The sequence below is a fragment of the Hippocampus bargibanti genome, linkage group LG14 (assembly GCF_051943395.1).
Source record: "Hippocampus bargibanti isolate YZ-2025 linkage group LG14, ASM5194339v1, whole genome shotgun sequence".
NCBI lineage: Eukaryota > Metazoa > Chordata > Actinopteri > Syngnathiformes > Syngnathidae > Hippocampus > Hippocampus bargibanti.
Window position 1 is genome coordinate 4453059 of NC_142747.1, and position 25580 is coordinate 4478638.

The 25580-nt window shown below is 46.1% G+C and overlaps 1 protein-coding gene across 3 annotated transcripts in view; it reads left to right on the forward strand.

Annotated features, from left to right (window-relative positions):
- The window catches only part of LOC148888047 (FRAS1-related extracellular matrix protein 2-like), a 127401-nt gene that overhangs the window by 59704 nt on the left and 42117 nt on the right, over window positions 1-25580 (forward strand). For all 3 annotated transcript variants that reach the window (XR_016117155.1, XM_089013687.1, XM_089013688.1), the window contains exons 4-6: window positions 11993-12223; window positions 15949-16074; window positions 21722-21973. Coding sequence is in view for 2 of the 3 variants with exons in the window: in XM_089013687.1 (XP_088869813.1) it covers window positions 11993-12223; window positions 15949-16074; window positions 21722-21973 (609 nt within the window). In the remaining variant the exon portion in view is untranslated. The remainder of the gene's footprint in view (window positions 1-11992; window positions 12224-15948; window positions 16075-21721; window positions 21974-25580) is intronic.

Sequence of the window (25580 nt, forward strand, 5' to 3'; positions counted from 1 at the left end):
CACCGGTGGTGTCTAATCTGCGGCCCGTGGGACATTTGTAGTCTGGCATACATTTTCCGTGATCCGCGACATCATATCATGACAACTATAAGTTACGAACAAAAGCGGCTTGCCCCGATGTATTTATTAATCTTACAAGTTTTACTCGTTATCGTCTCTCCTTTCTTTTTCACTCAAATTCCAGGACCCACGGAATATTGAGTTTTAGGACTACATAATCATTCATTGCAGCGCAAGAAACCTTAGACTGACTTCTACTCTGGCATCCCTTCAATTGCTCATTTTTGGGTTCTTTCGAGAATCCTGCATTAAAAAAAATATCAATTGACTTTTGCCACAATGCATATATTAGTCCCCACGAGCGGTAATTCGTGTGTGCTTTTTATGAGCCCACAAATATTATCCAAGTCCAACACATGTGCAACCCCTTAAACTCTCACCACGGGCCGCCCATTTACTCCCATGATGCACAATGATGCTCGGCGGACATCCCCATCGGAGGTCCCCTGCAATTGCTAACATTCAGGAATTTAGCGGAAAGGGAAACAAACAACAACGTTGTCGGAGTCAATTGGAGTCTCTCACCACTTTTTTTTACGTCAATAAATGTAAAGAATGATTAAATATGATGATAACGGTCAAATACTGTGGCATCATGAACAACATCCCTCAGGCCCTCTCACGATGCAACGGTTCTGGCAAGATGCAAATTTCCGACCTTTGTTCAGCTTGGCACCCATCTCACCCAGCAATTCCGTCGCCGTTTGAAATAAAAAGCAATGGTCTCTGCGTGGATCATTAAATAAACCCAAAAAATGTGTCACGAGTTTGCAGCTGACAGTATGGTGTGAATGCGGGGTGTGAAATTGGAAAAGCTGACTTGTAATTACTTGACAGGGGGTAGGGAAAAGGAAAAAAAAGAATGTTCCACGTGAAAACACTGCGATGATACTTGTGTGCTAGCCTCACAAATTGAAGCTAAACAAGGACGTGTATTTAAAGAATGTGAGCGGAAACTCAAATTGTTTTGATTATCCGCAGCGCAGCTTGCTCTTTTATTCATGCGTACGTTATAAATGAAAGAAATTTCACTTTGAACTTGCACCACAGTCTAAATTCAAAACACAACGAGGCCGACGCATGCATCCTAATGCAGCAAATTCACAAAAATATTCCCATGTTTCTCCTAATCGTTCAATAATCAGTCATAGTTGAGATTACACAACTGAAAGGACAACCAATGCCTCCGGACAAGTTGTGTCCATAATTTGTAAAATTACTTCAAATGACTTCTACTGAGCGGATTTTACAAAGATTCCACCGCATATAATTATATTTTACGTTTCAGACTTGCACTGAATATTCAGGAAGTCTTGTTTTTGAGTTGGAGACGAGTCATCATGTCACGTCACTGAACGAACGCCCCTGATCGAGAAAGGACATAGTTGTATTAAGTTCATCCTGTCTGTAAGATAAGAATCTGTTTTAAATTAGAGAAAGGACATACCTTGTGTTGGATCAAGTTGTCAAATAGTCCTATACGCTTGCATCACCTCAATGCATTTTGCGGTACTTTGTTTGGTCTGAAAACTTAGTGTTGATCCGTGTTGATGGCGAAATTAGAAGGAAAACGCATAAAGAACGCAATGGTGAATCGTTGTATGTTACACCAAGACAACTATTTGATATTCGCTGACAAAAATTCCAAGCTGAAAAATCAACCAATTTCCAACGGAGCTCTGGCGCCATCTTCTGCATTTTCTGTGAGGCGACACATCAGTCTTGATCCCTCAAAATGACCCGGAAGACCTTCTTTAATTGATTGCAAACATTTCTACTAGAAAGAACTATTTGAATCATATTCATAATTGGATGCGTAACAAGAAAGCAAATTCTCCGAATCTGAAGCCATTGTTTTGATTCTTGGGCAAGACAAGACATCTTGGTGTGATGTCACGAAATGGGGCGGGACTTTCTGAAAATGCCCAATTCGCAGCTCAATTTTTTGCAGATTTTGGACACTTTAAGTCACTTTTATTGGTGCTTTGCATTTGACAAAAAATATCATACTGCGTGTTTTGGGTATTTTAGATGCTATAAAATGTTTTTCTGATGTCAGTTAGGAAACAAAAAAGTGATGTCGGTTGTCCTTTAAATTTTCTCCTCAATCTGCAGCGGGCCCTATGTTCGTGAAAATACGGTACATATGGAATGAATGGCAGCGTCCGAGCCCAACATTTTTTATGCTTGTCATGTGAAAGCCCCTTAGAGGACAACCGACGCCTCCGGACAAGTTGTGTCCTTAATTTGTAAAATCTGAGCGGATTTTACAAAGATTCCACCGCATATGTCCCTATATTTTTTTTAAGACTCGCGCTGAATATTCCGGAAGTCTTGTCTTTGAGTTGGTGACGAGTCCTCACGTCACGTCACTGAAGGAATGTCCCTGACCGAGAAAGGACACATTGCAGCAGTCATTTCATCACGTCTCTGCATTTCGTGGTACTTTGTTTGGTCCAAAAACTGCGTGTTAATCCGTGTTTATGGCGAAATTAGAAGGAAAACACATAAATAACACGATGGTGAATCATTGTGTTTACACCGGGCATCTATTTGATATTCGCTGACAAAAATTCTAAGGAAACAAATCAGCCGGTTTCCACGGAGCTTTGTCGCCATCTTCTGCCTCCTTTTGGTGCTACATTTCCCCCCTGACCCAGATACCTCAAAATGACACGGAATAAATGTTTAAATCAATTGTAAATATGTATGCTTTCCTCTTCAGAACTACTTGAATCATATTCATAACTGGATGAGTAATAAGAAAGCATGTTCTCCAAATCTGAAGCCATTGATTTGATTCGAGAGCAAGGCAAGACGTCTTGGCATGACACCACGAAGAAAGGGGCGGGACCTTCTGAAACTGGCCACTTCCGGATTAATTTTTTTGCAGTTTCAGCACACTTTAAGTAATTTTTATTGGTGTTTTGCGTTTGACTAAAAATATCATACTGCGTGTTTTGGGTATTTTAGATGCTATAAAACGTTTTTCTGATGTCAGTTAGGAAACAAAAAAGTGATGTCGGTTGTCCTTTCAGAGCCGCATGAAATCAGCCAAAGAGACACATGATGCTCGGGAGCCGCGGGTAGGTCAGGTCTGTCCTCGTTCATGTCATAATTGTGATTTTGCACATCCTTCAAAAATGAACATTTGTCCCAATTCGATTGTCCTTATATTCAAGACTTTGTTCATCAGCCATCCAAACTAGCAAATCAATCAAGCACAATTTGGTGTTTGGGAGTGACTCTAAGAAATGTTCACTAGTTTTTTTCCCAAAAAAGAAAAAAATAGAAAACGTGATCTGGCCTTATCCTTGGAGCAAGGCGAAATTGGATATGGTTTTGCAACAAACCGCACTGAACACACAAGCCTCCGCTCGACACGCTCCAAAGCATCCGTCAAAAGTTGTCCCTGAAGCATGAAAAGTGTTACAGCAACTAACATTTTTTTTCTTCCATTTCTACCTCCCATTGATGGACCACCCCTTAATACTTACTTGTGTTGTCCATATTGCATACGAGCCCTTTGTGTTTCGCAGCTCTCGTCAGATCAATGAAGAGTAAACGAGAACAAGTGAGAACAATAAACCTGCCGTCCGGTGATGGAAAGATCACAAACGTTGAAATCGGATAAGTCCGAACAATTTTGTCCTTATAAGCCCCTCAATGACCATACAAACTTTTATGTTGTACATTGCTCACTAGATTGAGAGCGGCCTTGCATTACCCGAGAGTGTGATTCGCCGTCAAGAAAATAACATTTTTTTCCCCAAAACAAAAGGTCAAACATCTGGGGACCTAACCGAAGGATCAAACATTTTGAGTTCAAACTCGGTTTCACCGCATGTACAAACACGCCGCCTCGGCTGATAATGACCCTAATCATTTCACGCGAATAGCGATCGCAATTAACCTCTCTCGCTATAACGACGTGCCACGTCTCGCCGCCATTTCTGAAAATACCGGCCACAATCCAGGCTGTCATTCGAGAATCAGCAAAGGTCGGAGTGTCACATCCTCGTCGACACCAGGAGCTCCCCTCCTGTCTCTTCCTCCTCTGCTCCTGGAGCGGGCCTCTCCCTTCCTGGCTCTCCGGACTCACGCACCTGTTCACCATTTCCTGAATTGTGCCGTCTAGCTATAAACCCACCCTTACTGTTCTGTTGTTGTCGGTGTATTCCAGGAAGTTCCCCGTGACCCCTCCGCACGCAGGTCTGTTTTGTCGTTGCTCTCTACCTTGCCTTATTTTCTGTTTCTTGCCACATGTGTCTCAGTAAAGACTCTTTTTGGAATCACTGACTCCACCGTGTATTTTGGATCGGACCTGAACCACATGCCGTCGTCCCTCGAGTCCTGTCGCCACTCCTCGAGCGGACGTGACACGGAGTCGCCGCTGCTGTGGTGGCAGGATGCTAAATTTTAAGGATTGGATTGGATTGGATATGCCTTTATTAGTCTCACAGTGGAGAAATTTACATTTCACAGCAGCAAAGTGATGAAAGGAATGAAAGTAGAAAAACAAAATACATGAGCTGCTGGAAAGGCAGCCACTCTCGCGGCGCCATCTTGAAGTCAAAATAACAAAAAAAAATGATGATGATGAATATGTTAGTTGGTATGCAGATGGGCATTCCTGAATTTAGTCATGAATTGAAGTGTGACGTGGAGCGCCATTCCCGAATTAGTTCGTGTTTTGCTTTTTCTGGCGGGGGGTGCCGATCAAGCACTTGTCAGACCTCTGACAATGTTTTTTCCTTCCACGAGGGGGCTGCATTTGCCTTTTGTCCATGTTAGCGTATTGTTACAGCTTCAGTTGTTGTTAAAGCGCTATATGAATCAATATGTACTGTATTTTGTACTGCCGCCCCCATTTTAGGCTCAGATAACTCCAGACTGCCAGACCCATAAAATGAAACTGTTTTTTTCTGATGAAAGAAAACAGTCTTAGGTTTCTTACTCTGAATTGAATAATGATGTAGTCCTAAAACTCAATAACCCGAGGGTCTCTAGCTGTAGGAAAGGAGCACACACGACTGACTGTAGACACATCTTTATTTCGCAATGCTAACAAGTGGATCTCAACAAGCATCGGGAAGTGCACCAAAACATCTTCAACACGAATCTTCAACAGATCCCTGGAGCATTGTGAAGTCCCATCCTGCTTCAAACAGTCTATTATTGTCCCAGTTCCAAAGAAACCTCGGGATGGAACGACTATAGACCTGTTGCTCTGACATCTGTGGTCATAAAGTCCTTTGAACACCTCGTGCTGAACCACCTAAAGAACATCACCGGACCTCTGCTAGATCCTCTTCAGTTTGCCTAATGGGCAAACAGGTCTGTGGAGGATGCAGTCAACATCGGACTGCACCACATCCTCGACCACCTTGACAACACAGGAACCTATGCAAGGATCCTGTTTGTGGACTACAGCGCTGCGTTCAATACCATCATCCCAGAACTCCTCATCCCCAAACTTCTCCAGCTTGGTGTCTCCGCTACGATCTGCCAGTGGACCCTCAGCTTCCTGACAGGACGGACACAACAGGTAAGACTAGGAAATATATCATCCTCAACACGAACCACGAGCACTGGAGCCCCGCAGGGATGCGTCTTCTCTGTCTACACGAACGACTGCACCTCAACGCACCGAGCTGTCAAATTCATAAAGTTCGCAGACGACACCACGGTCATCGGTCTCATCAAAGACGGCGACGAGTCTGCGTACCAACAACAAGTGGAGCAGCTGGAGCTCTGGTGCAGCCGTAACAACCTAGAGCTGAACACGCTCATGACAGTAGAGATGATCGTGGACTTCAGGAAACATCCATCACCACAGCTAGCCCTCACACAATCCAGCTGCCTCGTGTCAACCGTTGAGACCTTCAAGTTCCTGGGAATCACAGTCTCCCAGGACATGAAGGTGGAGGTCAACACCAACTCTGTCTTGAGAAAGGCCCAACAAAGAATGTACTTCCTGAGGTTGCTAAATAAGCATGGCCTGCCACAGGAGGTGCTGCAACATTTCTACACGGCTGTCATCGAATCCATCCTGTGTTCTTCCATCGCCGTTTGGTTCGGGGCCGCCACAAAAATGGACAAAATCCGACTTCAACGGACAGTTAGGACGGTGGAAAAAATCATTGGCACCGCCCTACCCACTCTCGAGGACTTGCACACTGCAAGAATCCAAACTAGGGTGCGGAAAATCATACTGGACCCTCCACACCCTGCCCACCACCTTTTCCAGCTACTCCCCTCAGGCAGGCGCTACCGATCCATGCGCACCAAATCCAGCAGACATTTAAACAGCTTCTTCCCCCAAGCCATTAACTCTTTGAACTATTTGAACTCTTTCAACAGTAGCCCAAATGGAACTTTACAGTGCCACTTAGCAATTTTTTGATGATGATGATGAGTGCAGTGTGTTCTACCGGAAACACATTCCTTGTGTGTTCTACATACTTGGCAATAAAGATGGTTATGATTCTGATTGTGATTATGATTCTGATTCTGATCTTTGACTTAAACACACCCCCTGCTGTATGCATGCTCGGTGAGAGCCATGGTCGTAGTGGCTGCCACAGGTCCTGCAATTTGAGTGAAAATAACAATACCCCCGGCACTGGAGTTTCCACATTTTTGCAAATTGTCTGGCAGTGAATGAGTTAATTTTTTGTTGTATGATTTATTTTCATTTCATTTCGAACACTTTGTATACAGCAGTAGTTGTTTTCAAGCGTGCTATGAATAGAGTTGAGTCAGGTTTTTGCTTTTGAAGGCTAGATGGAGATGTTAGCCACAGTTAACTTTTTGCCTACAGTTTGAACATTTTCAATCAAATAAACAAATAAATATGTCCAAACATGCCTAAAGACCCCAAAAACTAGCAGCGGTACACTTCAAGCTTTACTGTTATTTTTTTGGTGCATTTGTGGCTGCTACGATCATTGCTCCACAGTGGGCTGCCATGTTTACTGCCAAAGCCCTGCGACATGTTGGATCAGTTAAAAGAGACAATGAAGTCGGTGTGTGTGACATTTTACTGGCCTCGCCGCTCCCGCCACCAGTGTCGCGGCGACAGTCAAACGACTCACACGCCGTCAAGTCAAGACACACTGAAGGTCAAACACGAGCTCCAGACTGAGGAGGTGGATAATTGGCTTCGGCTCGGCCATAACCATCTGAGACACGCAGCTGGGGAATGAAGATGGGCAGATGCCGGCCCAACTTCGCATCAATGGAGGCGCTGGGACTTGGCCCGCTTTTATTGATGCGTTTCTTTATGACGAGTGCAGGGGATTGGATTGGATTGGATTGGATTTGCCTTTATTAGTCTCGCAGTGGAGAAATTTACATTTCACAGCAGCAAAGTTATGAAAGAAATGAAAGTAGAAAAGCAAAACACAGGTGCTGCTGGAAAGGCAGCCTCTCTCGCGGCGCCATCTTGAAGTCAAAAGAACAAAAAAAAACTAAATAACAAATAACATGACAACACAACGACACAGAGACTCATTCATTCTTCAGCACTTGCTGTACCCTCTTTGGTTGGTATGCAGATGGGCATTCCTGAATTTAGTCATGAATTGAAGTGTGACGTGGAGCGCCATTCCCGAATTAGTTCGGGTTTTGCTTTTTCTGGCGGGGGGTGCCGATCAAGCACTTGTCAGACCTCTGACAATGTTTTTTCCTTCCACGAGGGGGCTGCATTTGCCTTTTGTCCATGTTAGCGCATTGTTACAGCTTCTGTTGTCGTTAAAGCGCTATATAAATCAATATGTACTGTATTTTGTACTGCCGCCCCCATTTTAGGCTCAGATAACTCCAGACCTCCAGACCCATAAAATGAAACTGTTTTTTTTCTGATGAAAGAAGACAGTCTAAGGTTTCTTACTCTGAATTGAATAATGATGTAGTCCTGAAACTCAATAACCCGAGGGTCTCTAGCTGTAGGAAAGGAGCACACACGACTGACTGTAGACACATCTTTATTTCGCAATGCTAACAAGTGGATCTCAACAAGCATCGGGAAGTGCACCAAAACATCTTCAACACGAATCTTCAACAGATCCCTGGAGCAGTGTGAAGTCCCATCCTGCTTCAAACAGTCTATTATTGTCCCAGTTCCAAAGAAACCTCGGGATTGAACGACTATAGACCTGTTGCTCTGACATCTGTGGTCATAAAGTCCTTTGAACACCTCGTGCTGAACCACCTCAAGAACATCACCTGCTAGATCCTCTTCAGTTTGCCTACCGGGCAAACAGGTCTGTGGAGGATGCAGTCAACATCGGACTGCACCACATCCTCGACCACCTTGACAACACTGGAACCTACGCAAGGATCCTGTTTGTGGACTACAGCTCTGCGTTCAATACCATCATCCCAGAACTCCTCATCCCCAAACTTCTCCAGCTTGGTGTCTCTGCTACGATCTGCCAGTGGACCCTGAGCTTCCTGACAGGACGGACACAACAGGTCAGACTATATATCATCCTCAACACGAACCACGAGCACTGGAGCCCCGCAGGGATGCGTCTTCTCTGTCTACACGAACGACTGCACCTCAACGCACCCAGCTGTCAAATTCATAAAGTTCGCAGACGACACCACGGTCATCGGTCTCATCAAAGACGGCGACGAGTCTGCATACCAACAACTAGTGGAGCAGCTGGAGCTCTGGTGCAGCCGTAACGACCTAGAGCTGAACACGCTCATGACAGTAGAGATGATCGTGGACTTCAGGAAACATCCATCACCACAGCTACCCCTCACACAATCCAGCTGCCTCGTGTCAACCGTTGAGACCTTCAAGTTCCTGGGAATCACAGTCTCCCAGGACATGAAGGTGGAGGTCAACACCAACTCTGTCTTGAGAAAGGCCCAACAAAGAATGTACTTCCTGAAGCTGCTAAAGAAGCATGGCCTGCCACAGGAGGTGCTGCAACATTTCTACACGGCTGTCATCGAATCCATCCTGTGTTCTTCCATCACTGTTTGGTTTGGGGCCGCCACAAAAATGGACCAAATCCGACTTGAACGGACAGTTAGGACGGCGGAAAAAAAAATTGGCACCGCCCTACCCACTCTCGAGGACTTGCACACTGCAAGAATCCAAACTAGGGTGCGGAAAATCATACTGGACCCTCCGCACCCTGCCCACCACCTTTTCCAGCTACTCCCCTCAGGCAGGCACTACCGATCCATGCGCACCAAATCCAAAAGACATTTAAACAGCTTCTTCCCCCAAGCCATTAACTCTTTGAACTCTTTGAACTCTTTCAACAATAGCCCAAATGGAACTTTATAGTGCCACTTAGCAATTTTTTGATGATGATGATGAGTGCAGTGTTTTCTACCGGAAACACATTCCTTGTGTGTTCTACATACTTGGCAATAAAGATGATTATGATTCTGATTCTGATTATGATTCTGATTTTGATCTTTGACTTAACCACACCCCCTGCTGTATGCCCGCTGGGTGAGAGCCATGGTCGTAGTGGCTGCCACAGTTCCTGCAATTTGAGTGAAAATAACAATACCCCCGGCACTGGAGTTTCCACATTTTTGCAAATTGTATGTGAATGAGTTAATTTGTTGTTGTATGATTTATTTTCATTTCAATTTGAACACTTTGTATACAGCAGTAGTTGTTTTCAAGCGTGCTATGAATACCAGTTAACTTTTTGCCTAGTGTTTGAACATTTTCAATCAAATAAACAAATAAATATGTCCAAACATGCCTAAAGACCCCAAAAACTAGCAGCGGTACACTTCAAGCTTTACTTTTATTTTTTTTGGTGCATTTGTGGCTGCTACGATCATTGCTCCACAGTGGGCTGCCATGTTTATTGCCAAAGCCCTGCGACATGTTGGATCAGTTAGAAGAGACAATGAAGTCGGTGTGTGTGACATTTTACTGGCCTCGCCGCTCCCGCCACCAGTGTCGCGGCGACAGTCAAACGACTCACACGCCGTCAAGTCAAGACACACTGAAGGTCAAACACGAGCTCCAGACTGAGGAGGTGGATAATTGGCTTCGGCCTGGCCATAACCATCTGAGACACGCAGCTGGGGAATGAAGATGGGCAGATGCCGGCCCAACTTCGGATCAATGGAGGCGCTGGGACTTGGCCCGCTTTTATTGATGAGTTTCTTTATGACGAGCGCAGGGGATTGGATTGGATCGGATTTGCCTTAATTAGTCTCGCAGTGGAGAACTTTACATTTCACAGCAGCAAAGTTATGAAAGAAATGAAAGTAGAAAAGCAAAACACAGGTGCTCTCGCGGCGCCGTCTTGAAGTCAAAAGAACAAAAAAAACTAAATAACAAATAACATGACAACACAACGACACAGAGAGTCATTCATTCTTCAGCACTTGCTGTACCCTCTTTGTGACATGAAGCAGTTCTAGATGAACGGGGAGAGGATCAAAGCGTCTCTTCACCAGTGGATCAGGGACATCATGGTGGAATGTGCACGTCGACTACAAGCTAAATGTTGAAAGCAAACACGCAGCTGTAGCATCCATTGTCCTGTCCCACATAAATCTGCTTCAATTTCAACCCGTGACAGTTCCATATACGCATCCAGCGCTCTGCACTGATGCTCCTTCCTTCTTATCACGGGCTCCTCAAGCCATGTATCCATCCAGCCGCAAACTGTCCAACAGCACCGACCTTTCCACTGAACAAAGCGGGGCTGTGAAGATGCTGCCCATTACAGGCGCAAAAAAACCACAATGGCCCCAGTGGTGTCCAGTGATGAAAAACAGTACTGGCACATTCATGTTGCCGAAAAGGCGCAACCGCTGAGCACAGTCTCCTCCTTGATGATTGTCGTGGCCAAAAATGCTGAAAAACAATCCGTATCCGATTCCACACGACGCACAACAACACAAAGTGACAAAAGAAAACACTAAAACAAGACAAAAACAACAAAAAAAGCAAGGCTCATGAGAGCACTTGCTGACGGCTGCCTACTCGGGTGCCATCTTGGACTCCTTTAATGAGAAGCCAGCCGCGATTTTAGATGGCAACCAACCAGTCTACTTTCAGTTCCAATGGCAGCTTAGTGAGTTAGTTACATGTATTTGAATTGCTAGCAACAAATCATCCAAATAATGGACTATTCTTTGTGAATCTTCTTCTTTTCCTTTCGGCTTTTCCCTTCAGGTTCGCTACAGCAAATCAGTGTCATCCATCTAACCCGGTTTTATGCATCCTCTTCTCTCACATCAGCTACCTCCATGTCCTCTTTGACAGCATCCATAAACTTCCTCTTAGGTCTTGCTCTCGGTCTCCTGCCAGGCAGTTCAAGGCTCAGCATCCTTCTCCCATGTAGTCACTCTCTTTCCTCTGGACATGTCCAAACCATCTCAGTCTGGCCTCTCTGACTTCCTCTCCAAAGCCTCTAATATGAGTTGTCCCTCTGATATATTAATTCTTGATCCTAGCCAACCTGGTCACTCCCAAAGAAAACTTCAACATCTTCAGCTCTGCTACCTCCAGCTCTGCTTCCTGTCTTTTCAGTCAGTGGCACTGTCTCCAGTCCAAACATCATGGCTGGTCTCACTACCGTTTTATATACTTAATCCTAGCAGAAATCCTTCTATTACACATCACACCTAACATTTTTCTCCAGCTGTTCCAGCCTGTCTGGACACGCTTCTTCACCTCTTTTCCACACCCTCCACTCCTCTGGACAGTTGACTCCAAGTACTTAAAATCTTCCACCTTCTTTATCTCTTCTCCCTGTAGCATCACTCTTGTACTTGTACTTTTCTTTGTGAATAAAAAGTAAAATCTAATTAAATTAAAAAAACAAAAATCTCAAACAAAACATTACATCATCGTCAATTATTGTAATTTTTTTTGTGGAAAAAAAAGAAAAAGAATGCTCACAGAGTTTTGTTTATGTCCTTTCCAAAGGCATCGGCACCAGGGACGGAACAGCCAACAAGGATAAAGATTTTCGTGGCAAAGCTCAGAAGCAGGTGCAATTCAACCCGGGTCAGACCGCCGCCAACTGGAAGGTCCGCATCATGCCGGATAGCGAGTACGAGGTGTCCGAGACCTTCCAGATCATACTCTCCGAACCTGTGATGGCCGTCCTTGAATTCCCAGAAGCTGCCAGCGTGGAGATTGTGGACCCCTCAGATGGTCAGTCACTGGATTTTAGCCTCGATGTACCATAGTTTTACAACCAGAAGGCGTACCGTATTAAAAGCCGTTGTTGGTAACCTACTTTTTTTCCATCGCACAAATATTTCCTCGATGTGGGTCAGTCTTACTGCATTAGCGTCAGCAACCTTTCACAGTGCAATCCGGGATACGCATCCTGAAGTGGAGTTTGATGGCAGAGCCATTTTCAAGCACTTAGCGCTCATGTTTTTCAGGTCAAATGCATTGAGTGCAGGTCGGGCCACCTCACCACTTGCAATCATCGCATGTATAGCGTCGGTTGAAGGCAACGCCGTCGCAGAGAAGCGGCTTGGGCGGCAATGACAGCCTTGAAGAGTGCACAGGCGGCTTTATGCAGAAAAATCCCCCAAGACGAAGAAATAACAGTCGAATTTTATGCAAAGTGGACAAAGTGGGGGATGAAGTAGAAAAGTCAGTTAGACTGAAAAAAAGTTAAAGTGAAATTAAAACTTGTCACGTTTTGCGAGGTGGTGATGGCGGGTGTGGATCCCATGAAGCAGGCAGGAGGGAGCAGGAGGTTGTTTGACAAATTGTGTTAAAATAAAGGTCAGCAGGAACAAAATGTAAAACATCAAAATGATCTGAACAGAAAAAAAGTGTCAAAAGAAAACCAAGTGTAAAAGTCCGCCAAGCTTAAACAAACACATGCACAGCATACAATGCATGCAATTGCAGACAAAGCATGCAACAAACAATGAACCGACACCGGATGGTCGTGCGAGCGGTCCTTTTAAGTGTCACTGATTAAAACGATCAGCACCTGCGAGGCTGCAGGCAGGGCTGACGTCGCTACCCGTTGGTCGCCAATCCGAACGTGGCAGTCCGCCACTGATCGGGACGACCAGCACCTGTGCAGGTGCAGGCGGGGCCAACAGCGCCATCCGTTTGTCGCCAACCAGATCATGACATAACTCAAGGAGCTTCCTGACTTGGTTCAAGGACTTTAACTTAAGACCACCCCTTCAACCTCCCAAAAAGGATTCACTTAGAAACCGCTTCCATCCATCTTGCAAAGGCCACGTGAAATCTTCATTGATGATAGTTTATTCATTTATGGTTCAAGGGGATCCAAAAATAATTTCAAAATCTCAACGTTGAGATTTCGGGATGGATTTTAGAATGCATTGTGCAAGTTAACTAACATTATTTGCGTTTGTGTGCTGCATAAATTGATGTGATGGATCGAATCTGGCCCCCGGGTCTTGTGTTTGACACCAAATCCGAACCAAGTGGTGCACGAGACCCGGTGCGCGCGTCCCCAAACTCAAGCACGTTGCTACAATCGCAAAGGCTCCGATTTTCAGGACAGTTATCCCCGTTTGAAGTTGGAAATTGCCATGTCTGAGACCTGTTCAAAACCTTGCGAGCCGCTGGGAAGTACCTTCCAATCTCAAGGATGTGAATTGTAATCAGATCACATTAGGGACAGGCTTTCATGGAAGGGGGAATGCAGGGCACGACTTGGAAAAAGAAAGACACAGCCGCGAGGAAGTTCAGATAACCAACCGGCGCTGCTTTAGCGTGTAGAGCGGTCGTGGAATATATATGGGAGAGGTGCTTCAGTCAACACGAATGCTCCGATAGGAGAAGTGCGCGCCGTATAAATATGCATTTGGAAGTCTCCCGGGATGTTGCCGGGTGGAAATGGCAGGATTGGCTGTCAACAATTTATGCTAATCAAGGTGTTTAGTTGCTTGTTTGTCCACCGCAACATCAGGTGGACAATCACCATGCAATATGTCGACACGGATTCGTTATCACCTCATTATTTTTTTTCAATGCGTTTCCTCAGTAGCTCAAGGAAGAGGAAAAAGAAACACTGCTCTTTATTTTATGGCGCCTGGAGGTGTCGCGTGTTGTCGAGGTCCCCCGTTCGCGTGCACGACGATGACTAACACCCACAACTCAAGCGAAACAAAGCCGCGTGAGAGAAAAGTCGCACATTGTGATAGGCATGCCTAATGAAGACAGTTTGCAATTAACTCATTTGCTGCCAAACGATGTGCATAAATGTGTCCACTGCCAGGGTTTTTGTCATTTTCACTCAAATTCCGGGGACCACAGAATATTGAGTTTTAGGACTACATAAACATTCAATGCAGCGTAAGAAACCTCTTTTTTCATCAGAAAAAAATAGTTCATTCCTAAATTATATGGATCTGGAGCAGTGTTTCTTAATCTTGTTGGAGGCACCAAACCCCACCAGTTTCATATGCTCATTCACCGAAGCCTTCTTCCAATGACTGTGCCTACTAACTGCAGTCTAGGCTGAGGGGTGGACATCTGTGGTGGAGGATCCACCGAACCCCTGAGACCGACTCACCGAACCCCTAGGATTCGATCCAACCCAGTTATATCGGAATCAGAATCATCCTAACTCTCAAGTATGTAGAACACACAAGGAATTTGTTTCCGATAGAACACGCTGCACTAGTATCATCATCAAAAAATTGCAAAGAGGCACTATACAGTTCTATTTGGGTTACAGTTTAAATACTTAATGGCTTGGGGGAAGAAGCTGTTTAAATGTCTGCTGGATTTGGTGCGCATGGATCGATAGCGTCTGCCTTAGGGGAGTAGCTGGAAAGGGTGGTGGGTAGGGTGCGGAGGGTCCAGTAGCCCTTGTTTGGATTATATTATATTATATTTGGCTGTCCAAAATACAATGCAATACATAGTAGATATATGTTTATATGGCACTGAAGCTGGAACAAAGCGCTAGCATGGAAAAAAAGGGAAATGCTGCTCCTTGTGGAAAGAAAAAAAAATGCCAGAGGCCATGGCAGCGCTTTATTGGCAATCCCATCAAGAAAAAAAACAGAACAGATTCGGGAATGGCGCATTTTCAATTCCCGAATAAATTCGGGAATGTCAGTGAATGAGTTAAAATGTTTGCAACAAGCTTTGTGTCAAACCAGTGTTTGAAATAACGCCTGGCCGGATGCCCGAACTTTTACGCAGTCATACAACTTCCAGAACCTCTCTGCCCGGGTGGCCGTCAACGTTTTCCTGAAAAAATAAAATAAAATTAAATCAAACGTTTGCTTTAGTCCGATTTCGAAATATTCGTTTGGTTTGAAATTTCGGAAATTCGGTTCATTTGGCAATTTTTTATTTTGGTTCATCTGGAAATTGTCATGCTGGACAGCCAATCAGAAGCCACCATCGAATAACCTCGCGCCCGGACTTTCCCGAGCGTTAACAGGTCGCGCCTTTGCATATCATTCTCAAAAGTAGACGCACAGAGAACACAAGGAAAATAGATAAGTGGTTATGAATCATGCCAAAACCTCAGCCCCAGACACAAAACAAGCTAACCCAGAAGAAAGACTCAAAACAAGCTAACAAAATTTTGTATTGTACTCCTCACGAGACGTATGACCACATAAGCAGTGTGCTGCTGCTCCTGCTGTTGCTACTTGCTCTGTATTAAAACTGCGTGTTCATGACTGGAATGAAATTGAAGCATGAAGTCATCTTTTTCCTTTCATGCTGGGAGTAAATGTTCCATCGCCGGAACATCCGTCGTCGTGTGAACTCCACGTTTTGCATTTTAATGATTTTTTTGGGGGCTCCCCTAATAGTTCATTGCACTTTCTCCTTCGCTTCATCAGGCTCAAACGGTATGTGAGCACAACATGCTTTTCCTTATACTTTATTTTCTAACCCCCTCCCACCCCCAGAGTCATCTGTGTTCATTCCGGCATGCGCGTACAACATCAAGGAGGACGTCGGCGAGCTGATGGTTCCAGTGAGGCGCAGCGGCGACGTGGGTCAGGAGCTCATGGTGGTCTGCTTCACCCAGCAAGGTAAAGGAAATGGTGGGAGAATGGATTTGTATGCGAGTGACGTCAGATGATGATAATGATTATTATTATTATTATTATGATTATTATGATTATTATCATATCAAGATGGCGCCCCCCTGTGTGGCTGCCTCCACAGCAGCTCTTTCCTTTTCTTGTCTACTTTTTCATTTATTTACTTTTCCGTTTTTGCTTTGTCTAATTTCGTTCCCTAAACCTACGGAGAGGAGATGGGCATCTTCTCTTTTGCTCATCGCCGTCATTTTTTACTTTATCACCGCTCCTGTTAACGGGGAAACCACTCGCCCTCGGAATCCCATTGTTAACAGTCGAGACCAGCTACTAGCATGGCGGGCTAATAGCGGACTCGCGGCCGCCGCACCGGACATCCCCGACGAACTGAAGAGGAGGAAACGAGGATGTCGGGCCGGGAAAGATCGCCGCAAAAGAACGAGGAAATATCGACACGTTCTCCCGTCCGTCATCATGGGGAATGTTCTTCAAAGAAGAACATTCCCCATGATGTGAGATGTGAGATCGCTCCCGAATAAAATGGACGAGCTGGCGGCGCAAACGCAGCACAAGAGGGAGTACCGGGAAGCCAGCTTGCTACTCGTCACAGAGACATGGCAATCGGCAATCACTCCGGACGCCCATGCAGAGTTGGAGGGTTTCCAACTCGTACGAGCGGACAGAAATGAAGGCAGCGGAAAGCAGAAAGGAGGGGGGATTGCTGTATTTGTGAACGACAAATGGTGCAACCCTGGGCACATCACGGTCAAGGAAAAACTCTGCGACATCGAGCTGCTAGCCATTAGCCTCCGGCCGCATTACCTGCCGCGGGAATTCTCACACGACATAGCCGTGACGGCGTACATTCCCCCTACGGCAAATGGCGGCGCTGCCTCCGATGCCCTCATGACTGTTGTAAACAAGCTGCAAACCCAGTCCCCCAACGCCTTGTTCATCATCGCAGGGGATTTCAATCACGTTTCCCTGGAATCCAACCTCCCAACATTCACACAGTATGTAACTTGTGCCATCAGAGACAATAACATATTGGACCTATTTTATTCAAATGCCAAGGATGCATACAAACCCTCCCTCCTCCCCCCTCTCGGAAGAGCAGACCACAATATGGTTTATCTTCAGCCTGTGTACAATCCCCTTGTCCAGAGGCAACCAGCTGTGACCCGCACGGTCAGAAGATGTTCCACAGAAGCTGAAGAAGCTCTGCGGGACTGTTTTGAGTCAACCAGGTGGGAGCTCCTCACTGAGATTCATGGGGAGGACATTGATTCACTCACCGACACCATCACAGACTACATAAACTTTTGTGAACAAAACACCGTACCCACCAGGACTGTGCGGTGTTTTTACAACAACAAACCATGGATTAAGCCTGACATAAAAGCCCTCCTGAAGGAAAAGAAAAGGGCTTTTGTGTCGGGCAACAGAGAGGAACTGAAGGCCGTGCAGATCCAACTGAGGAGGAAGATCAAAGAGGGAAAGAAGGCCTACAGGATGAAAATGGAGGAGCAGCTGCAAGCCAGCAATGTCGCTGGTGTCTGGAAGGGCCTGAAAAACATCTCAGGCCACAAAAGCCCAGTGACATTGAACGAAAAAGACAAGGACTGGGCAGATGAACTCAACCGCTTTTTCAATCGGTTTGACAAGACGCCTGTCGCCCCCGGCCCACCGTCAACTTCACGTGTAGCTGCTCCTGCGCCAACTCTCACTGTGGCCTTACCCTCCCTGCCCCTTCTCACGACCAGCTTCCCGCAACCAACAACTGCCCTCCCAACCGTTGCCACACCCTCAGCCGCCACTCTGCCTCCCGGTTCCTACCTGTCTGTCACAACTGCGCAGGTGAGGAACCAACTGAGGAGGATGGAAGTGAGGAAGGCAGCAGGTCCGGATGACATCAGTTCCCGACTCCTTAAGACCTGTTCCGACCAGCTGTGTGTCATTGTCCAGCACTTGTTCAACCTGAGCCTGAAGCTGGGCAGAGTTCCACAGCTGTGGAAAACGTCATGCCTGGTCCCGGTGCCCAAGATTGCCAACCCAAAGGAGCTCAACAGCTACAGACTGGTGGCGCTGACGTCTCACCTGATGAAGACGCTGGAGCGACTCGTCCTCGCCCAAGTGCGACCGCTGGCAAGCTCATCGCTGGATCCGCTACAGTTTGCCTAACAGCCCAGCATCTGTGTGGAGGATGCCATCATCTACCTCCTCCATACTGCGTTGCTGCACCTGGAGAATGCTGGGAGCACGGTGAGTGTACAGTAGCCAAATCTACTGGGGGACAAGCTGCAGCATGCCGAAGTCGACCAGCACCTCACCTCCTGGATTACAGATTACCTCACAAACAGGCCACAGTACGTGAGGGTAAAGAACTGTGAGTCGGACAGGCTTCTCTGCAGCACCGGAGCGCCACAGGATAGACAGATAATCAAAAAGGGACAGAGTCGCCTCTTCCTACTCAGGAAACTGAGGTCTTTTGGAGTTCAGGGGTCACTCCTTAAGACTTTCTATGACTCTGTGGTGGGTTCAGCCATCCACTATGGAATTGTCTGCTGGTCAGGGAGCATCACCACCCGGGACAGGAAAAGACTGGAGCGCCTTGTCAAGAGGGCAAGTTCTTTCCTGGGCTGCTCGCTGGACTCTCTGGAGGAGGTGGGCAACAGACGGACGCTAGCTAAACTAAAGGCTATGATGGACAGACCCTCCCACCCCCTCCTGCCCACCCTGACAGCACTGGGTAGCTCCTTCAGCCAGAGACTATTACACCCGCGCTGCAAGAAGGAAAGGTACCGCCGCTCGTTCCTACCGACTGCTGTCAGGCTTTGCAACTCTCAATGATCACATGTGAAAAGAACAAAAAAAAAAAACTTGTAAATATGGGTTGATGCAATATATCAAAATGCATTTCTTATTCTTGCACTATGTACAGTTTTTTATGGAACGGTTTTGCATATTTACATTTGCACAGTATACAGTTGACATTCTTATTTTGTTATGCTTAGAATATCTTGTTATCTATCCTTTCACCCCCACCCCAACCCCATCCCTTTTCAATTGCTGGTGTGGACTGCAAATTTTCCCATTGTGGGACGAATAAAGGTTTTCTGATTCTGATTCTGATTATCATTTGAGGCCAGCCCCAGAAGGGATATCGAAATATGCCCCCAAATATCCATTGTGGGCAGCCTTCAGCAGAACACATAATTTTACTTGATTGTTGTGAAAACGTATGTGTATATGTGTAAGCTCTCAGTCGTACAGGAGTCGATCGATGAAAAGCCGTCATCTATACTTCTTTGAAGGTGTCGGACGTTTCGCTTCTTATCCAATATATATATATATATATATATATATATATATTTCATCTCATCTCATCTCATCTCATCTCATCTCATTTTCCGTACCGCTTATTCCGCATTAGGGTCGCGGGGGTTGCTGGAGCCTATCTCAGCTGTCTTCGGGCACGAGGCGGGGGACACCCTGAATTGGTTGCCAGCCAATCGCAGGGCACACAAAGACGTACAACAGTCACTCTCACACTCAAACCTAGGGACAATTTGGAGTGGTCAATCTGCCTGCCATGCATGTTTTTGGAGTGTGGGAGGAAACCGGAGGACCCGGAGAAAACCCACGCGGGTCCGGGGAGAACATGCAAACTCCACACAGGGAGGCCGGACCGGGACGCGAACCGGCGACCTCTGCACTGTGCTAACCACTCGACTACCGGGCCGCCCTATATATATATATATATATATATATATATATATATATATATATATATATATATATATATATATATATATATATATATATATATAAAATCACCGTCGAGGAGAAGGAGATCATTGAGAAACACGAACGAGGTGTGCGTTTGTGGCGTCAATTGTGCACACCGCGGCTGTCATGTGAATCTCAGCCTAACACATCTCTCACGCCGTGTGTCACTTCCCTGAGAGTAACGCCGCCCCAGCTGTCAACTCGCAGGTGACAATTTCGGCGTCATTATCACGTGAAAGCATCGACTAAATAACACCTTTGTGTAAAGTTTACACAACACTGTAAAGCTTTTAGTCGAAGGATGGTGGCAATGGTGGAAATGAAGAATGTTATTCTCAGGGAAGTGACACACAGCGTGAGAGATGTGTCAGGCTGAGATTCACATGACAGCCGCGGTGTGCACGTGTCGCCACAAACGCACACCTCGTTCGCGTTTCTCACATCGACTAAATAACGCCTTTCTATAAAGTTTACACAAAGCCATTATTTAGTCGATGCTTTCACGTGACTAATGACGCGTTTTATTCCGCACCCGTGGAATCATCCGACTCGCGCCTTTTGTTGTAATAAAATCTCTGCCAGCGCCTACGGGACTTGAAGTGGATGCAGATGACATCGAGGAGCTTGTTGCTGACCATCATGAGGTCCTCAACACAGAAGATTTGATTTGTGCAGGCTTTTATTGAACAGTTCTATCCAGAAAAGGCTATGAGAATCATCAACATGATGAATGATAATGTGATGCCTCAGTTTTGTAAGACCTTACAAGTCAGAAAGCAACAGGTGTCAACGACCATCACACATGTAAATAAAGTGACTTTATTATATAGTGCAGTGTATTTCTTTCATTACAATACAATAGCACATTTATTATACATAGAATAAGGTATGTTGTGTGTAGTTTTAAGGAGGCTTATTTAGTTGAAAAGTATATTTTATGGAAACCTGGGAACGGATTATTCCCATTTTAATGGTTTCTTATGGAACATTTTTGTGATACACACTTTTTGGCTTACACACTCTGTCCGGGAACCAATTAAGTTCGTAAGATGAGGTCTCACTGTATATATATAGGGCCAGAGCTACCAGCAAATTTTAGTTCGCTGACGAAGCCTCTTTGATAAGAAGTACAGATGACGGCTGAAGAAACCTTTTCATCGATTATTGTGAAAACGGCATGATATCTAGAAATTGGCACGGGTACTCTAACTTCCAAAAGTAATAACATCTTCCAAAAGTTTTAGGACATAAAACCACCAAAGTCTGGCTGGTGACCAATGTTATGGGACACATGAGGAGCATAAAATAAAAACAAAGCCAGAGAGGCAGACATCACCCCAGAACGTAAAAGAAAATAAGAAAAAGAACAACAAGCTTGTTTAAAGCTCCGGTTATGTTCATTTAAAAGAAACAAGTTGCAGAAATGCAATAAAAAAAATCATTCCATTGTAAAATATGAACCAAACTACATGTGGTTTCATCGTCCAGTGAGATGAGGTTTGCCAGTGTGACTCAAAAGAAAACAGGATGTTTTCACGGTGAATAAAAGCATTGCAAACTTCTAAGAAATGAACTGTCAACCAAATATTTCAGTAATAATGGGGTGAAATACAAAAGCGAATGTTCTAGGGACAATTTGACCCAAGATGTTTGATTATCTCAAAATGCCCGATAAAAAAAAGGATATTCCCTCTATTAAGTTCCTTGCTTGCCACTTAATTGGAAATTTGTCAAGCAAACTTGATCATGATGTGATTGGGCAAAAAAAAGATTCCATTGACTCGTGCAAGGTCTGAGTGCGAACCACGTCTATCATTAGCGCTAATTGCTGTGCTTCCACTGCCCTCAGTGTCAGCCACGGGCACAGTTCCAACCACCGTGCTGTCCTACTCTGACTATATCTCGCGTCCGGAGGACCACCACAGCGTGCTGCGCTTCGACAAGGGCGAGGTGGAGAAGCTGTGCCGCGTGGTGATCATCGACGATTCGCTCTACGAGGCAGAGGAGAGCTTCAACGTCACACTCAGCATGCCCATGGGCGGCCGCCTGGGCCCCCGCTTCACCAGTGCTACTGTCACCATCTTGCCTGACATGGACGACGGTAAGATGCTTATATTTGGATGAATAAATGCCGTCCCTTTTTGCCAATTTTTTTTGATACAATGAAAGTGATATATACATATATGTATGTATATATATATACGTATTATGTATATATGTATATATACATAAATATATACATAAATACATACATACAGTGAACATACATACATACATACATACATACATCCATTGCACATACAACGTATGTACAATGTATGTCTACATACATACAATGTATGTACAATGTATGTACAATGTATGTACAATGTATACGTACATACATACATACATACATACATACATACATACATACATACATACATACATACATACATACATACATTGCACATACAACGCATGTACAATGTATGTCTACATACATACAATGTATGTACAATGTATACATACATAAATACATACATACATACATACATACATACATACATACATACATACATACATACATACATACATACATACATAAATCTCAGTCTGGCCTCTCTGACTTTCTCTCCAAAGCCTATAATATGAGTTGTCCCTCTAATGTACTCATTCCTGATCCTATCTCTCAAGGGAGGTGTCAATGTATGTGCGCAGGGCCTCTTGTTCCGCGTGAGAGATGTGATAGAGTCTGGAGTCCGGTAGAGAGCCCCGAGCTGTAGGTCTATGGCACAGTCATACGGTCGGTCAGGTGGCAGGGATTGCACGCGGGCTTTGCTGAACGCCTCCCGCAGATTGTGGTAGCATGGTGGCACGCCCTCGAGACAAATCTCCTTGGACGAGCCGCCACGAGAGATGTCGTGCTCTGCCGTGGCCGACCGCAGACAGTTAGCGTAACAGTTGGGGCTCCAGCCCTGTATGGTGCGACCCTCCCAAGAGATGGAAGGGTCATGGGTGCTGAGCCAGGGGAGGCCCAGCACGAGCGGTACGTTGCGGGAGGGAATGAGAAGGAAACGGTGATGCTCGACGTGGTTGCCCAACAGCCGAAATTTGAGAGGTGCGGTGATGCGGGTAACCCTGGCTAAAAGTCGGCCGTCCAGGTCGAGAATCTCTTTGGGGACCGTTAGCTTCTCAATGCCGCAGCCTATCGGGGCCTTCGCAGCTGCTAGGTGGGGACATACGCCGCCGGATCCCGGGTTCGCCCGCCTGCTGTCCGCCTTGCTCACGCTTCCTCTCCCGGAGACGAGTGTCGAGGCAGAGGACGACGCTGATCAGTTCGCTGAGAATTGTGCCCGTGTCGCGGGTCGCCAACTCGTCCTTGAGAGGACGAGAACACTCCTCTCAGCGCCCGATCGTTGTAGCCACTCTGGACGGCCAGGATGTGGAAGGCGATGTCATATTCGCCGGCTGAACTCATACCTTGCGTGCATTCCAGGAGTAGCCCCTCTGCTTCGCATTCGGTTACCGGGTGGTGTAACACCTGGCGGAGCTCAGCCACGAAGTCTGGGTATGACGCGCAGAGTTCGAGTTGGGACTCCCGGGCCGCCAACACCAGGACGCCGCCTGGTCAATGAGCAGGCTAGTGATGAACGCAACCTTGGCCTCGTTGGTCGAACACCAACGAGCACTGCATGAGGAAATGGGCACAGCACCCGGGCTCACCTCCCTAACGTGCTGGGTGTGGTAGGGGAAAACCGTGACGGCTTACTGAGGGGGCGGGGGAGCGTGTCTCAACTTCTTTAAGGCGTTGAGCCAGCATGGACATCGTACCGCGGAGCTCCGCGATCTCTTGTTCCAGTTGGTTCAAGCTGTCCGTTTGATGGAACAATGCGAACATGAACGTGTCTCCATTGGCGGGATTCATAGTGGCCGGTGTATTCTGTCACGTCCGAACGAGGTGTGGCGACAGGTCTCGTCGGACAAAAAGGAGATCTGAATCCAAAATACTCGATGGAGACAGGAATAGGTACAAAAGAGGCTTTACTGAGACATGCAGGGAAATGAGACACGCAGGGAACAAACATAACCGGGTGACTTTTATAGCCAGAAGGCACAATACGTGGATTGGGATCCGGTGCGTGAGCCCGGAGGAGCAGGTAGGGGAGGGGCGCGTACCTGACGCCAATCAGGATGTGACACAACCGGGCTGGGGTGTAAGCCGCTGTGTTTTTATAGGTAGACTGAGAGATTGCAGGCTTGCAATTTCTCCACCCAGTTCACACCAGGTAGGGACAATGTGGTGGCGGATTTGCTTTCCCGTACCACCGCCAGTCCGACACAGGACACTCACCAAGACGCCTTCAAACGCTGTTTGAGCCCCATGCTCCACACCTGTAAAAGCAGTATTGCGCCTGCTAGAACCCTCGTGAACTGATAAGTTGTCCTCCTTTCTGAGCATGGCAGCCGCATGGCAGCCTCCAACTTCCTCCCCACACTGGGTCCACATTCGCCGGCGCTGATCACACAAATTGGATTTATTCTGGACAGCACCAGTCCAGATTACCGCCCAACTCGGAACGGCCACCTTCCTTCTTGCTGACGGGTTGTGTTGCCACTCCAGCTGCCTAAGGAGAGTGGCATCACTGACCCCTTTGAATGAAAGGGCTGTCCCAGATCTGGACATCTCAAACTGAAACTCTGACTTTCCCGTGTCATGTCCGAGAACACCGGGGGGGATGCCGTGAAGAGTGCCCACGGGTCCAGAGCCTCGTCCAGAGCCTCAGCCAGCTCACATTTGCCTTTGTCGGTATTTGAATGATTACATCACTGACGTCTAATGTTCAGATCCTAGACAGTGCTTAGCCTATTGGATTGGATTGATTAGCCTTTATTAGTTTCACATTGGAGAAATGTACATTTCACAGTAGCAAAGTGATAAAAATAAAGGAAGCAGACAAGCAAAAGGAGCTGCTGGAAAGGCAGTGACTCTTGCAGCACCGTCTTCAAGTCAAAAGATAAAAAACAAAATAATATGACAATACAAAGACAGTCATTGCATGGCAGAATAACCCACAAGGCTAAGCGGGGAAACTGGCAGTCAACTCGGTTTTCCCTTGTTTGAAGAGTTTTCCTGGTTTCTTCAGGGATGGGGGTAAATGTAGCATATGCCACACTGCTACATAACTTCACAGCAGTGTCACAAAGCAGTGATGACGACGTGCCAGTCAGTTGATCAAAGATGACAGACTTCTTAGGCAGTGGAATAAAGACCATGGATTAAGCAAGACATCTCTCATTCCACCGGATATAACACTGGGCGCTCGCCGGCTTTAGTGTTTGAACGTGAATTTAAATATTTCAAAGGAAATATGACAACCGAGTGCGCCGTTTTGCCTCATGTCACTACTCACTTCACAGCCCTCTACTGCAGTGCCACAGAGTACTTTTGTTACCATGACGATCAAGGGTTCCGAACCACGAAGGTAAACGGAAACGAGTTGTGCAGCGGTAGCCCAGAATATGAAGAACGGGCGCCCTAAGATCTGAGATTTGTGGCTTCTGGGGAAGTTTGTGCTGGCGTGAAAGTTGGCACATTTGTTGTCTGTGGGAAACAAAGTGCCAAATGAACACAGGGATCCCGCGCTGCTTCGAGTCTGTCTGTCGGAAGGTAATTGTCATTGACGCTGATTTGCAACAACGCCTCCACGACAAAAAAATAAAAAATC